General features: G+C 44.5%; 1 protein-coding gene across 1 annotated transcript in view; it reads right to left on the bottom strand.

Annotated features, from left to right (window-relative positions):
• The window catches only part of LOC143808262 (arylacetamide deacetylase-like), a 205,103-nt gene that overhangs the window by 2,305 nt on the left and 185,517 nt on the right, over window positions 1-17,281 (bottom strand). Inside the window, exon 4 of the mRNA XM_077290750.1 lies at window positions 7,999-8,170. Coding sequence (XP_077146865.1) covers window positions 7,999-8,170 — 172 coding nt within the window. The remainder of the gene's footprint in view (window positions 1-7,998; window positions 8,171-17,281) is intronic.

A 17,281-nucleotide genomic window follows, 5' to 3' on the forward strand; every position in this document is an offset into this window, starting at 1 on the left:
GTTTGGTATTAAAAAACACTTTTATTTGATTGGTCGGGTGAAATATGCTAATTTATTGAGACAGGTTTTTTGGGTTATCAGGAGTTGTATGCCAAAATCATCAGTATTAAAACAATAAAAGACCTGACAAATTTCAGTTGGTGGATAATGAATCTATAGTATATGAAAGTTTAATTGTAATCATTACATTATGGTAAATAATGAAATTTAACACTATATGCTAATTTTTTGAGAAGGACCTGTACAGCATGGGCAATTTATATGGATACACCTAAATAAAATGGGAATGGTTGGCGATATGAACTTCCTGTTTGTGGCACATTAGTATATGGGAGGGGGAAAACTTTTCAAGATGGGTGGTGACCATGGCAGCCATTTTGAAGTCGGCTATTTTAGATCAAACTTTAATTTTTTCCAGTGGGAAGAGGGTCATGACACATCAAACTTATTGAGAATTTCACACGGAAAACAATGGTGTGCTTCTTTTTAACGTCACTTTATTCTTTCATGAATTATTTACAAGTTTGAACACATTTTATAAGTGGTCATAAAGTGCTGCCCATTGTGTTGGATTGACAGCGTCATTTAACTCTTAGCTCTTCCGGCGGGAAATGCGCGCAGCAGTGACCGCCATCATGTGATCAAAGGGTCATCGGCGAGTTGGCATAACCCGTGGTCTCCTTGAGACCTCTATGGTTTTTGTCAGATTGCTATGAGTGCCTCACTGTGGTCGGCACTCCTAACAATGCAGTAATTCTGCTACATAGGGGCGATCTGAGCATCGCCTCTATGTAGCTGAGCCGATCAAGTTGTGACAGCTTCTAGCCTCCCATGGAGGCTATTGAAGTATGCAAAAATTAAAAAAAATAAAAATAAATAAAAATAAAAATATGAAAAATATAAGAAGTTTAAATCACCCCGCTTTTACCTCATTCAAAATAAGACAAAAAAAAATTGTTAGATCAAAAAAATAAATAAATAAATAAAAATACTTAAAATGATGCAGAGAGGGAGGGCCAAAAGGGAAAATAAATATATACTCATGTACAAGCAGAGTTTTTCAGCCTTTTTTTGTGCTGAAAACATCTCCCTCGGATTATACACCAGTCATTGTCCCAAAAAGACAGCGGGGGAAGGTGAGCGGCAGAGCAGCATTTGACAGAGGGAGGAGCTGGCAGCTGCGGTCAAAGCCTGTGCCTGCTGCTAAAGAGAAATTAATGTTCACTGCAGTGGCTGAATATTTATTTCCCTTATAGAGCGCACATTTACAGCCACAGCTGCTGTCTTCCAGCAGCAGCTGGCCTAGCTTGGGTGCCTCCTCATTAAGGTAATGAATATTCACCTGACTACTCCCAGATGCATGGAGTGAATATTCATTACCTTAATCAGCAGCGACATGTGATCGCTTGGCCACAAGAGCTGCTGGCACCAGAACAAGATGCAGAGAGGGCATGCAGGGAAGGCAAGTTTTTTTTTTTGTTTGTTTTTTAAACCATGCATACAAGGACATGAATGGGGGGGCCTATTTTTTTTTTCATTTTTTTTTTTAAATTCTTAGAGGTCCATTTTCTTTTGGTGTTAAATAACATGGAGACAATCATTTCAGAAAGGTTTTGCAGTGAGCATCTCTTCCCCCTGACTAGTCCTGCCTCGGATCTTCTGACCACACCTGCAAGGCAGGATTGTTATGCAGGTTATCAATCGCACAAAGTTGGGATGAATGAATAATCTGAGGCAGAACTAGTGCCAAGAGGAGACCTGACTCCTTTGTACATGTGAAATCATTATGTACACCACTATATTAGCAGTTTGGGATAGTTGGATGATCTGACAACTAGTGTTGAGCATTCCGATACTGCAAGTATCGGGTATCGGCTGATATTTGCGGTATCGGAATTCCGATACCGAGTTCCGATACTTTCAGTATGTCGGATACCGGAATCGGAAGTTCCCATAATGCAAAGAGCCAGTTTCATTTAATTCAGCCAATGAGTAATCATTAGAAGTGTGGGCACATCCTGTTCTGCATGTTAGGCATGTAACTACTGGCATGGCTGAGATAGCCTGCTGAAATGATGTCATGATGCACACTAAAAGTTGCCACCGCCATTTTGTGTTCACTCTGCTGTGAATTCAGTTAGGGACAGGACGCTGTGTTCTGACTGAGGGCCTGTTTTGAGATAGCAATTTGCTTCATTGAGCTTTACCCAGGCTAATTTAGCAACCGCTGTGTGAGAACCTTGTTTTTGCCTTGCAGCACTGTTCACGGCTGTCTGTAAGGTGTCTGTGTGAGTGCAGCTCACTCTGTAGTCTGTTCTGCCGCCACCGCTGGTTGTAGTCAGCTCAGGGTGCGTCACTGCCTCATACTGTTCCATTGTCCTTTTTTAAATTCGTGCAGCCTGCTGCACATTTTTTCAAATTTATCGTATTAGTGGGTTTTCATCCGTATCCTGCTAGATTGTGGAAAAACACTATATAGGAATACATAGAGGAGCTTTTTTGGCCTTGCAGCGCCATTCACGGCTGTCTGCAAGGTGTCTGTGTGAGTGCAGCTCACTCTGTAGTCTGTTCTGCCGCCACCGCTGGTTGTAGTCAGCTCAGGGTGCGTCACTGCCTCATACTGTTCCATTGTCCTTTTTTCAATTAGTGCAGCCTGCTTGCACATTTTTTCATATTTATCCTATTAGTGGATTTCCATCTGTATCCTGCTAGATTGTGGAAAAAACACTATATAGGAGTACATAGAGGAGCTGTTTTTGGCCTTGCAGCGCCGTTCACGGCTGTCTGCACAGTCTCTGTGTGAGTGCAGCTCACTCTGTAGTCTGTTCTGCGAAAAAAAACAAAAAGTTAATAGAGTTCACCAAACACTCCACTTTACAGTTGTGTAGGCCACATTAGCTCATATTAAAGTCTAATCCACACTTTCTAAAATTAGTGTTTCCTATACCAGTTAGCAGCTGTTCAGAAATAAGCACACTAAGCCCTTAGTACTTTTCTGCCTATCTTTATCAATCTACCAAGATGAAGAAGGCAGGGAGTAAGGCACGTGTTCGTGGGCATGGAGGTGGATCAGGGAGAGGACGTGGGGATTCCGTGCCTGCTGTGGGCACTGGTGACTCATCATCCCCCAGTTTTAGCAGGGAACAGTCCTTCATGCGCAGCTTTGTAGGAGCTTACCGTACACCGCTGCTGCGGGATGAACAAATTGAAGCCGTTGTCGGATGGATGGCAGCTAACGCATTGACTTCAATTAGTGCCACATCCTCTCAGGCACAGAGCACTGAAGAGCACCCATCTGTCTCTTCACCACCTGCCAAATTGCCCAGGCAGTCAGAGAGCCCAGGACAGGAGCCATCTCTACTTCTGTTCTCTGAATCTCTTGGCTTGGAAAAAGGGGGCCAGCCAAGCAGCATTCGAGAAATGGAAGACGAGGCAGTATGCAGTGATGCCCAACAGCTTTGTCTCTCTGAATAAGAAGGTGGAAGGAGACGAGTTAGAGGCGAAAATATGTAATGTGCATGCCCATGAATCCCAGCCCCGCAGTGTAAATAAATCAGAAGACACTGCGGGGCATGATCTTGGGCAGCGCGGCCGCACAGGCGCAGTCAGCCTGACACCAAATGATGTCAGAAGACGGGCAGTGCTAACTGCGCATGCCCAAGGTTTAGCATGTGCTGCATCTCATTACAAAGGAAAGTCCCACCTCCGGGACGGTTTCACGGTATGAGTGGACACAGTTTATAAGTGTTTAGTTCAGCGTGTGCAAGGAGCATAACTAAAAGAGCCACCTTTTCCTTGTGCAGCATTAGTGCTGCACAAGGTGGCTCTTTCAGTTACAAATGCCTGGGGGGTTAAAGGTTTCTTTTCAACTTGCTCCAATTAGGCCTCAGCCTACACTCTGTTTCTCCTTTAATCCCTGGGCTCCAACAATGCCAGTTGCTGCTCGGAAATGCCGTTTGCACAGAGAAAAACACTCGCTCCTGTGTTAGTGGTGTTCAGTAACGTCAGCTGCTCCCCTGCTGTGTATCCGGCAATTGCTCCTGCTACCTCAACGCTGACACAACAACAGATATTAAACTGCCTCGAGTGCAGGCCTCGGCCTACACTCTGCTTCTCCTGGATTCCCTGGGCTCCAACACCACCAGTTGCTGCTCGGAAGTGCCATCTGCACAGTCAACACTTGCTGCCATGTTATTGGGTTTCAGTAATGTCAGCTGATCCTCAGCTGTGTATCCGGCAATTGCTCCTGCTACCTCCATGCTCACACTACAACAGACATTAAACTGCCTCGAGTGTAGGCCTCAGCCTACACTCTGTTTCTCCTGTAATCCCTGGGATCCAACACCGCCAGTTGCTGCCCGGAAGTGCTGTCTGCACAGTCAACACCTGCTCCAGTGTTACTGGGGTTCAGTAACACCAGCTGCTCCCCTGCTGTGTGTGCGGCATGTTCTCCACTCAGTTTCTTGCATTGACCCTGGGCTCCAACAGTGCCAGTTGCTGCCCGGAAGTGCTGTCTGCACAGTCAACACCTGCTCCAGTGTTACTGGGGTTCAGTAACGCCAGCTGCTCCCCTGCTGTGTGTGCGGCATGTTCTCCACTCAGTTTCTTGCATTGACCCTGGGCTCCAACACCGCCAGTTGCTGCCTGGAAGTGCTGTCTGCACAGTCAACAGTTGCTCCTGTTATTGGGGTTCAGTAACACCAGCTGCTCCCCTGCTGTGTGTGCGGCAATGTCTCCTGCCCCCTCCACACTAAGACTACAACAGATATTAAACTTGCTCCAATTAGGCCTCGGCCTACACTCTGCTTCTAGCATTGACCCAGGGCTCCAACACCGCCAATTACCTCCCAGAAGTGCTGTCTGCACAGTCAGCACTTGCTGCCGTGTCATTGGGTTTCAGTAATGTCAGCTGATCACCAGCTGTGTATCCGTCAATTTCTCCTGCTCCCGCCACACTCACACTACTACAGAAATTAAATGGAACCTGTCCCCCCCAGGCATTTGTAACTGAAAGAGCCAACTTGTGCAGCACTAATGCTGCATTTAGACAAGGTGGCTCTTTTAGTTATTCTCCTTGCACACGTTTGAGTTAACACTTATAAAATGTGTCCCCTCATACCGTGAATGTCCCAGAGGCGGGACTTTCCTTCTTTATGAGACACGGCACAGCCGTCATTCATACCCCCTTGGCGCCGCCTCCTGAGCGTTGCTTGAATCTGTCCCGGAGCCTGCGCTGTTATGTTATCCCTTGGCCATGCGCATTTAGCAATGCCCGTCTTCTGACATAATTTGATATCTGGCTGACTGCGCCTGTGCGGTCGCGCTGCCCGAGATCCCACCCCGCAGTGTCTTCTGATTTATTCACACTGTGGGGCTGGGATTCATGGGAATGTGCAGTGCATATCTTCGCCTCTCACTCATCTCCTTCCGCCTTCTTCAGACTGTGCCGCGTCACGGCCGTGGCATGTGATTAGGGATCAGCTGACGTGGGATCTTGGGCAGGGCAGCCGCACAGGCGCAGTCAGCCTGACACCAAATGATCGCATGCCCAAGGTTTAAAATAACAGCGCAGGCTCTGGGACAGATTCAAACAATGCTGAGGATGCTGCGCCCCGAACCAAGGGGGTATGAATGACGGCTGTGCTGTGTCCCATGTAGAAGGCAAGCCCCGCCTCCGTGACAGTTTCACGGTATGAGGGGCCACATTTTATAAGTGTTAACTTCAGCGTGTGCAAGGAGCATAACTAAAAGAGCCACCTTTTTCTTGTGCAGCATTAGTGCTGCACAAGGTGGCTCTTTTAGTTGCAAACGCCTGGGGGGAGTTAAAGGTTCCCTTTCAACTTGCTCCAATTAGTCCTCAGCCTACACTCTGTTTCTCATGTAATCCCTGGGCTCCAACACTGCCAGTTGCTGCTCAGAAGTGTCTTTGGCACAGGTACTCCCTTCTGCCCAGCCTGGTTCCATCACGTCAGCTGTTTCTGGGTAGTGTCAAGGTCACTTTGCCTCCAATACATTGTCCTGTCCTGTGTTGCGGTCGGGTCAGCCGACTCTATGGTGCCTGCAGTTTAGGTGCTTCCTATGTGGGCTGCGGGAACTGGCAATCAAGGCTGGTTCCGTAGTGCCAATAGGACAAGCTCCCCCTGTAGGACTGTGGGTTTTCGCTAACTCTGGCCGGCTCGCGGCCTAGCATTTTTTTCCTGTGGACCTTCTGCTGCCTATCTGAGTTCCAGCACCATTAGCTGGTTCTTAGGAAGACAATCTTGAATAGGTCCCCTGGTTCCAGTACTGTCAGCTGGTTCCAGGCAGAGCCTTTAGCTTAGGTGCCTCCTTTTGGGTATCAGAGTTCCACCGTCGTCAGGTGGTCCTTGGTAGTGCTTTCTGACACGGGTAGCTCCCTGCTTAGTAACCGGGTTCCAGTACAGTCAGCTGGTCCTCGGTAGTTCCATTGGCTCTTGTACCTTTGGCTACCCATCCGGGTTCCAGTACCGTCAGCTGGTTCTCGGCAGTGTCTTTTGCTCTTGTACCTTCTGCTCCCCATCCGGGTTCCAGTACCGCCAGCTGGTCCTCGGTAGTACCATTGGCTCTTGTACCTTCAGGTAGCCATCCGGGTTCCAGTACCATCAGCTGGTTCTCGGCAGTTCCTCAGCCTTCTTGTACCTTCTGCTACATTTCCAAGTTCAAGACCCTAAAGACGGCAACCCTGAAGACCACCCCGAAGAAGACGACGACCCCGGAGACAACGACCCCAGAGACAACAAACCTGGAGACCGAGAAGCAGAAGAACAAGAAGCTGCAGAACACAAAGCAGAAGAACATTAAGCATAAGACTAAAAATCAGAGCAAAAGATATTATCTAAATTATAAGCAGAAGAGTAAGCAGTGTATGGGGGTGAGTCCGTTCCTCCTCGTGGTGCCCCTGGAAAAAACCTGCTGCTGCAGGCCAAACTGGACGTGGACAAATCCTGTTGTAAACCTTTTGTGACAGGCAGTACGGAAGGTGTAATCTTCAAACTTTTATAGATAACTACAGGAATGCCTGTCACAAATAAGAATATGATGAAGAAGAAGAATATGAAGAAGATGAAGAAGTAGAATATGAAGAAGAATAATAGTTGAATAAAAAGAATATGAAGAATGTACAAAAAAAGAATAATAGGAAGAAGGTGAAGAAGAAGAAGATGAATAAGGTAAAGAAGAAGTTGATGGAAAAAAGGCTGCTGCTGAGGATAATGAAGAAGAAAGTGTGGGAGAAGTAAAAAAGAAGGTGAAGAGCATGGAAGTAGTGAAACATCAATATCTGACAAAATATAAAAAATCTTAACTTAGTCAATATCTTTGTAACTCCGAACGTCTTAAAAAAAATTAATTCCTGCTATTCCATTTGATTGGACTAAACCTCTATTCCTTTAATGTCTCCTCCACCTCCCCCAATACATCCTACATTATTCTTAGTTGTTTTCCTTCATGTAGAATTAACTTACAAGGAAAGAAAGGGTTTAATTTAATTCCGATATTTTTGTCCCATTGACTTGCATTGGTATCGGCGATATCCGATATTTTTTGAATATCGGCCGATCCAATCCGATACCGATACTTCTGGATATCGGAAGGTATCGCTCAACACTACTGACACCCCATTAGTTTTAAGAATCCCTGACAGACTTCCCTATTATATAGGACAGTATTAGCAAAACCTTTGATTTAAAATCTTCCGTTTAAAGCTTAAAACAGTCAATTTCTACAACAAATTCCAAATCAAATACTGATTCTTTAAAAAAAAATTGCAGTGACTTCTAAGAGAAAACTTCTATATGACTTCACAAAGTATTAAAATAATCGATTTGAGGACCTTATTTTGGATCCACACAGATCAGTAATACTGTTCAACAGTGTGCATAAGGTCATGGCAACAAAAAAACAAACAAAAAAACGAACAATATACACAGTATAAAGATATTAGAGACTGAAAATTGGCAAATCGTATGTTAACATTCATACCATTTGTGCTAAAGCTGCAGCTAGATTTCCTCCAGCGCTGTCTCCAGACGTGGCTACTCGATTAGGATCTACAGAATACTTTTCTAGAACATTCTCCTGCAGAAAGAATTTTGCTGCATTGTACACATCATCAATCTGGTTTGGGAAGTGAAATTTTGGTGCTAGGCGGTAGCTGTGAAGGAAGAAGAGTCATATAAGTACAACCTGGACCTTCAGAACATAAAAGCAAAAAAAGCATTTTCATATTTCTCGAAGTTGAAAAAAAAAAATCTAAAGCTAGCATCGTGAGTATGATGCAGATGTGCATGTCATTAGCAGTTATATAAACTACGTAGATAAACACTGTAGGAAAACAGCACAGCAAACCATGGGGAGAAACCTTTATATATTTAAAAAAAAAAAAAAAAAAAAAAAAGGATTGATCCAGATACTGGTCCTACACACCTCGCTTAGGTGAGCACAATGCCTGTAGAAGCTCTAATGGTTGCTACTGCCTTACTACTCAATGATCAACTCCGTCAGGATGCTTGCTAGTTTTGAGCTGCACTAACTGGTACATTGAACTGGCATCTTTCTCAAGTGTCCCAGTTGGCAGTTTAGATGTGTTGTGAACAGGAGGTGAGCGTAGCCTCTCTGTTGCCTGAGGCAAACGGCAAAATGGTACCCCCCCTTCCCCCCCGTAGTAAATTTTTAAAATCGGTAGACAAATCTGGTTCATACTGATTTATGTCTATCCTGTAAAACTGAGTACAATAGTGGACACTTTTTTCTATTTATCTAAATTAAAGTGTGCAGACACAAGGATGCCATCACACACACATACAAGAACCTCACAGAAGAATCCAGAACAAGGGTCATTCTTGGCAATGGCAGGCTTGGCACAAGCATACAGACAATGCTGGCTGCAGAGTGGTGGCAGTCCTGAATTTTTATTGCTCAGGAGGCAGCACTGATTGCCAACCTATTATCTCTGGCACACACCTACAGAACTCTGGGCAGCTGCAATGTGGTCGCTGCCTGGCACTAACTACAGAAGAGTCTGGGGATATAAACTGATGACTACTTTTGACATTCTCACTGCAGGAATGAATGTGTAGCATGGATTTATGTCTTTTTACATCAACTAAGGAACTTGCCCCTCATACTATGAGGGGTCATCATCACAACAGAACCAGACCCCAATAAAACAATCCTTATCTAAGAACTGGCTCAATATTTATGGACATAACTGTTTATCACTCATGGTAATTCTGCTTCATGTCACCTGTCTTATCCATGGTTTTTCCCTTTTTTTTCTATGCTATGTTGTGCATAAATATGTGATGCTTCAGGATTTGTTTTAGTCTTTGCCTGATGAAGAGACCTGTGTAGTCTCGAAAGCTTGCAATTTGTTACCATCTTTTCAGTTAAAGGTATCAACAACTGAGGACTCTCAATCCTAATATTTTTCTATCTACTGGCTAACACGGTACCAAGATATATTTCTTTCCTAGCACTAACTAGTCAGACATGTCCACCATGCAGCATCGTGCACACACCACATGCAACGACTTGCAGTCTGAGCATCAACAAGCCACTAAGCTGGTAAAATGGTATGTCTTCCCAACAGACCATGCCTCCTTCTCCTGAAACACTTAGCCAATCACAAGCACCACACACAGACCTGTCCGGAGCTAATAGCAGGGGCCTTCCAGTTGTGAGTAAGGGATGTGGGAGTGGGAAGAGCTCCACCGACAGGCCACCGCTTGTGAAGAGAAACACTTGAGCGATTACTTGGGGAGGTATAATGGAGACAAAAAATCCATGAGCACAACTATGATGGGTATAACTCTCCTGGGACGCAGCTATGATGGGGATAACTCATTGGTCAGAGCTATGATGGGAACAGAATAATATGGCAGAGTTGTGATGGGGACAGATTAGTATCTTCGCTCATCACTATTCTCCATTAGTTACTCGAGATTTCCCGAGCACGCTCGGGTGACCTCTGAGTATTGTTTAGTGTTCGGAGATTTAGTTTTCCTCACCTCAGCTGAATGATTTACATCTGTTAGCCAGATGTAGTCTGAAGGTACACAGGCCCACTTGTCACATGGTGAATATATAGTATCTTTATGCACTTGTTTTACACTCACCTCACATCTTGTGACCTACGACTAATTAACATACAGTCCCAGATGGTCTAGTATTACAACTCAGTCCTATTTATTGCTCAAAGGCCAGAGTCACAAGAGCGTATAACATGGCCGAGTGCTATGTGATAAATCACATAGCACTTGGCCCAGTGTTATCCCATGTTGCAGCTCAGAACTGCGATTTTCTCATGTCGATTCAGGAGGAGAGAACAATCGCTGCATGCTGCGTTTGGCACCGACACTCGGCTCACTCACACCCACACAAGTCTATGGATGTATGTGAAACAGACTTCACTCTGATGTCATTCCAGTGCAGTCCGATATACGCAGAGACAGGTAATGAAGGAGATGGAGGAATTACTTTTCCCGTCTCCTCCGCAGCTGTGCTCTGATCCTGTCATGCGAGAGCATCGGAGCACGGAACGCTGACTCTCACATCACGCTTGCAGCAGAGCTGGAGCCGAGGGTCACTGGCATATCGCATCCAGTGCTCTCATATCTGATGTTATACGCTTGTGTGATTCCAGCCTTAGTTGCAGTACCAAGAAAAGTTACTGCTTTACACACAGAGCGGGGTCTCGTAGATAATGAAGATGAAGCTGGGCTCGCAATCGTGCTACGGTCTGGTCCAAAGTGGCCACATTAGCTGGGAAAAATGTGCACAGAAAATTTAGCATATCGGCAAGAAAAATTGACATGGTGCGAATTTGAAGCATGCACTGCAGGTCAGTTTACACGGTATAAAAAAGCCCACTGGGCAGGAGAATTTTATACGGTAAATCCCATCCACATTGATGAACTGTAAGGTGCTGCATTTTTGATGCAACAAAAACTCACCAAAATCTCATCGTGGACGCAGAGCCTAAGGCCGGAGTTACACCATTGTGTCACATTGGATGAGATATGCCAAAGACCCTCGGCTCCTGCCCTGCTGTGAGCGTGATCCGAGTGTCAGTGCTCTGTGCTCCGACACACTCGAGAGAATCACAGCACTGAAGCAGAGGAGACAGAAAATAATTTCTCCGTCTCCTCCATGGCCTGACTCGGTGTATATCGGATTGCACTGGTGTGGTATCTGTGTGCAGTGTGAGGTTTCACTCAGACTTGTACGGGGGTGCGAGTGAGCAGAGCATGCTGCCAATTACAGCATGCTGCCATTGTTTTTCTCGGCATGATAGAAAAAAAAAAAAAACACTGCTCTGCCGCATAGAACACTGGGCCAAATGGTATTTGATAAATCACATGGCACTACCCCCCACGTTGTTTGCTTGGAAAAAAAAAACAAAAAAACCTGCCTTATTCACTCCGCAGATCCATCAGATACAGTTCTGATGTCACGTCAATAGTGCTGCAGCCAATCAGGGAGCTCAGCAGCCAATTCTCTGTAGCGCTATTGCCGTGATGTCAGATATAGACAATAAGGCCGGGATCACACACAGCGAGATACGGCCGAGTCTTGCAGGTTAAAACCAAGCTCTGGCACCGGCACTCCACAGCGGAGCGTGCGGCCGCATAGCAATACATGGAGCCGCACGCTACGCTCTGGAGTGCCGGTGCCACAGCTTGTTTTTAACAAGCGAGACTCGGCCGTAACTCGCTGCAGTGGGACTCCGGCCTAATAGATGCCAGCGCAGCAGCAGGGTGTATTCTTTTACAATAAACTGCAGAGGGGTAAATCTTCCATTGTATATACGTATGTGTAATATAATTGCATATATGTATAATATATATATGTATATATATATATATATATATATATATATATATAATTTATAACATACACCAACCTTGCGGATATATTTATTGATAGAAAAATCCCTTCTACATTGTGTACCCATTGCACACAATTGGGAAGGGGAAGAGGAGGGCAAAACTCCCACATAGTTTACTATATTGATTCAAGGGAGCATGATGACCCAGAACAAGAAATACGCAGCATAATCAAAGTTATGCAAATTGTAAATTTTTATTTAACACAATACAAACATAAAAGTAACACTGGCATATTGAGGATAAGATGTATGACATAGCCTCCCGAGGAAGCGATCAACGCGAAACGCGCGTCGGGGCTCCATTTCTGTGGACACCTTGCACGGAATATTGCACAAATGGGTAAGATTAGCTTAGGGTTCATGGCTTAGCCATATTTACTCTTCCGGGCATTTGCAATAGGGGTGGGTGTTGTTTTTTGGTGGGGCTTCCCCTCTTTATGAGGTGGACTGGTCATTGTACCATAGACTTTTTGCTCCCCTCTCTTACCGATAATTATATATCCCCGCAATTTGCACTTTATTGTTTGGTTATTAGTGTTATTATACACATTACCTGTGGTTTTATTACTGCACCCGTGTTACACTATTTCATGTGCATATTCCTATGCTGGTGTACTTATGAGTCATACACCTTATCCTCAATATACCAGTGTTACTTTTATGTTTGTATTGTGTTAAATAAAAATTTACAATTTGCATAACTGTACTTCTTGTTCTGGGGCATCATGCTCCCTTGAATCTATTTAGTAAAATATATATATAATTTAGTTGTTTTTTTAACCCCTTCAAGAAGCAGCCCTTTTTCGTTTTTGCCTTCTTCGTTCCCCTCCTTCCCAGAGCCATAACTTTTTTATTTTTCCGCCAATTCGGCAATGTGAGGGCTTGTTTTTTGCAGGACAAGTTGTACTTTTTAAGGTCGCCATTGGTTTTACTATGTTTTGTACAAGAAAACGGGAAAAAAAAAATTCCAAGTGTGGTGAAATTTCAAAAAAAGGGCAATCCCACACTTGTTTGTTTGGCTTTTTTGCTAGGTTCACTAAATGCTAAAACCGGCCTGCCATTATAATTTTCCAGATCATTATGAGTTCATAGACACCAAACATGTCTAGGTTATTTTTATCTAAGTGGTAAAAAAAATTAAAAACTTTACTAAAAAAAATAATTGCGCAATATTCCAATTCCTGTAGCGTTTCCATTTTTGGTATCTCTGGTCGGGTGAGGGCTTACTTTTTGCATGCTGATCTGACGTTTTTAATGATACCACTTGTGCGCAGATACGTTCTTTTGTTCGACCGTTATTGCATTTTAATGCAATGTCGCGGTGACCAAAAAAAACTTAATTCTGGCGTTAATTTTTTTTCTAACTACGCCGTTTTGCAATCAGGTTAATCCTTTTTATTGATAGACTGGGTAATTCTGAATGCGGCGATACCAAGTGTGTAGGTTTGATTTTTTTATTGTTTTAATTTGAATCGGGCGAAAGGGGGGTGATTTAAACTTTATTTTTTTCCACTTTTTCATATTTTTTAAAACTTTTTTTTTTCACTTTTGCCATGCTTCAATAGCCTCCATCGGTGGCATAGACTGATTGGCTTTGCTACATAGTGGTGAAGTTCAGATCGCCTCTATGTAGCAGAATTACTGCATTGCTATGAGCGCAGACCACAGGGTGGCATCATAGCAATCCAGCATCAACAACCATAGAGGTCTCAATGGCCGGAAGTGGTAGTTAAATGCTGCTGTCAGAGCTTGACAGTGGCATTTAACTAGTTAATAATAATAGTAATAATAATAATCTTTATTTTTATATAGCGCTAACATATTCCGCAGCGCTTTACAGTTTGAACACATTATCATCGCTGTCCCCGTTGGGGCTCACAATCTAAATTCCCTATTAGTATGTCTTTGGAATGTGGGAGGAAACCGGAGTACCCGGAGGAAACCCACGCAAACACGGAGAGAACATACAAACTCTTTGCAGATGTTGTCCAAGGTGGGATTAATAGCGGCGGGTGGATCGCGATTCCACCTGCCGCTATTGAGCGCACATGTCAGCTGTTCAAAACAGCTGACATGTCGCGACTTTGATGTGGACTCAGCGCCGGAGCCTACATCAAAGGGGGAGACACGACACGTGCAGTAATAGTACGGCGAATGTCATGAAGGGGTTAAGCTGACGGAGTATAAATGATAAGTAGTGTTGAGCGATACCTTCCGTTACTCAAAGGTATCGGTATCGGATGGTATCGGCCGATATCCGAAAAATATCGAATATCGCCGATACCAATACCCGATACCAATGCAAGTCAAGAGGACACAAGTATCGGAAGCTATCCTGGATGGTTCCCAGGGTCTGAAGGAGAGGAAACTCTCCTTCAGGCCCTGGGATCCATATTCATGTAAAAAATAAAGAATTAAAATAAAAAATATGGATATATTCACCCGTCCGGCGGCCCCTGGACCTTACCGATGTAACCGGCAGCCTCCGTTCCTAAGAATGAGGAGTTTAGGACCCTCGATGACGTCGCGGCTTGTGATTGGTCGCATGACCGCTCATGTGACCGCTCACGCGACCAATCACAAGCCGCGACATCATCGCAGGTGCCATGGCAGGTGCCATTTTTGTCACACTAGATGGAGGCCTGATGCTATTGCATCGGGAGGGAAGTAATGTCATGATGGGGCAGGCATGCGGTGCTGTTGTTGCCTAATGGCATCCTGTGATAATCTAATGACTTTTGCATCAGGGGACTCATGTGCTTGACGCCTACGCTTATATGCTTTGCTTTTGTCCCAGCGATGCTGTTGCTCTTCAAGAGTCTCATTTGCCCTTTGTTGTCTTAGACGTTGTGCCTTTGCTGCTTTACTTTCATTGTCATTGGCGTACTTTTTATGAGGAGCCATGTTGGCATTGATATTTGCTTTTTAAAAGGGGTTTTCCCACAAACAAAAACGGTAATTGGACCTACCGGTAATTGTATTTCCAGGAATCCATCCTGATAGCACCATGGATGACGTCCTTCTTATCCATAGTGGGACAGGAAACCACGACAGTTTAAAAGGACCCTCCCCCTACCACCCTTCAATGATTTTCCAAAGTAACACCTCTGGATGGATGCAAAAAGAGAATTTGGTTTGAACATAATCATTATACAAATGTTACTTCACATAAGTATGCAGCATATTTGTAATATGGATGGAACAAACAGTGCTGTCAGGATGCATTCCTGAAAATACAATTACCGGTAGGTCTAATTACGGTTTTCCAGGTCACCACCTGACACCACCATGGAGAAGTACCAAAGGAGATTTTTTGGTCCTAGGGTGGGACTACTGCTTGAAGCACATTCCTGCCAAAGGCTAGCTGAGATTACGCTACATCTAGTTTGTAATGTTTAGAAAATTTTTTGCAGCAGGGATTTAAGAATGTTAGGATGGTCAAAATCAACCGTTGTGTCTCCACAAAAACTGCAGAATGTTTTCCATATTTTTAAATAAATTGCAGAAGTTACTGGCTTCCTACTTGCTTGGAGGATGGAGATGACCCCTTCTGATAGCCCTTTTGCTTTCAGGATCTGGCATTCAGGATACAAGCCGCTAATTGGAGGCTGTCTGGGTTCTGATGAAGAATCGGACCCTGGAGGAGTAAATCTCTTCTTTTCAGAAGGAAAAAAGGTTCTTTTACCGTCAATTTTTTCAGTAAGGGGAAACCAGCTCCTTTTGGGCCAGAAAGGAACCACTAGAATGATCTGAGCTCTGTCCTCGTATATCTTCCTGATGATTCTTGGGATTAATGCAAGAGGGGGAAAGCATATAACAGACCCCTGCTCCATGACAGAGCATCTATTCCCACAGGTCTTTCCCAAGGGTTCAGTGAATAAAAGGTTTCGACCTTCAAGTTCTGTCTGACCGCGAATAAGTCCACCTCCGGTGTTCCCAAGCGTTGGCATAGCTCGCTGAAAACTTCGCTGTTGAGTACCCACTCCATAGCTGACAGCTTTTTTCTGCTCAGAAAATCCGCAACCTGGTTCTTCGAACCATCCAGATGCACTGCTGAAATTGAGAGCACCGATCTTTCCGCCCATCTGAAGATCCGATCCGCCAAGGTGTTGTAATTTTTGATGTCTTGGACCACCCTGATGCCAAAGAAAGGCTACAGTCGTCGTGTTGTCTGACAGAATCTTCAGGTGTTTGTTCTTTAGTAGAATTTGTGCTGAATACAGGACCTTCCAAACCGCATGTAGTTCTCTGCGATTTGAGGAATTCTTGCTGTCCTCTGAATTCCACTGCCCCTGATAGTATCTTCTGAGGATTTGACCACCCCAACCTTGTTGGCTTGCGTCTGTGGTCACCGTAACTGCTGGAGACTGACTGCATGGAACGCCAACCTGGAGATTTCTGGGAACAGTCCACAAGCGTAGGTATTGTCTGACTTGATGGGATAGACGGAACTCCCTGTCCAGTGAGGTTTGTCTTCTGTCCCAGGAAGTGAGAACTGCCCTCTGTAACAGACAGGAATGAAACTGGCTCCAGTTGACACAGGGAATGCAGGCTGTCATTAATCCGAGGATCTTCAATGCATCCCTAATGGAGACTCGACTTCTTGAAAAATGGCGAATCCTTTTTGTTCAAATCGGTTCCCTTCCCGTCTGGAAGAAAAAGATTTTCTGATGTTTGAGTCTAGGATAACTCGCAGAAACTTTATTTTTGGTTTGAGTGTCAGGTCTGACTTTGACCAGTTCACTACCCAACCCAATTTCTGCAGAGTGGAGATCACCAACTGACCAGTTGATTTTGAGCTGCCCTATAGTGTCTGCCACTATTAGGAAATCGTCTAAATAGGGTACTATCGTGATGTCTCGATTTCTCAGATAAGCCACTATTTCTACGACAAGTTTTGTAAAAACTGTGGCCGCTGTTGCCAGACCGAATGGGAGCCAACGAAATTGATAATGGTAGACTCCTTCTTTTTCCACTGCAAATCTGTGGTATTTTTGGTGATCTGTGAAGATTGTTACATGACAATATGCACTTTTTAAGTCTAAAGTGCACGTTACCACGTCTTTACCTAACAGGGGAATTGTAGAACGTATAGATTCCATTTTGAACCTCTTGTATTCTAGCCATTTGTTTAGGACTTGAGGTTTATTATAGTTCTGGATTCCCCCGAAGGCTTCTTAATAGAGAAGAGGCCCGAGTAATGTCCCCTTCCTATCTCCTGAGGAGGAACTGGAGATATTGCTGCTATCTGCAGAAGATCCTGGATGTCCAACCACTTAGGGGAGACTGAAGAGAGATGGAGGTTGGACACAGTTTTTCAGGGGGAAGGGAGTCAAATTCTATTCTGTACCCCTGGGAGATAACCTGGAGAGCCCA

The sequence above is a fragment of the Ranitomeya variabilis genome, chromosome 2, assembly GCF_051348905.1.
Source record: "Ranitomeya variabilis isolate aRanVar5 chromosome 2, aRanVar5.hap1, whole genome shotgun sequence".
Lineage (NCBI taxonomy): Eukaryota > Metazoa > Chordata > Amphibia > Anura > Dendrobatidae > Ranitomeya > Ranitomeya variabilis.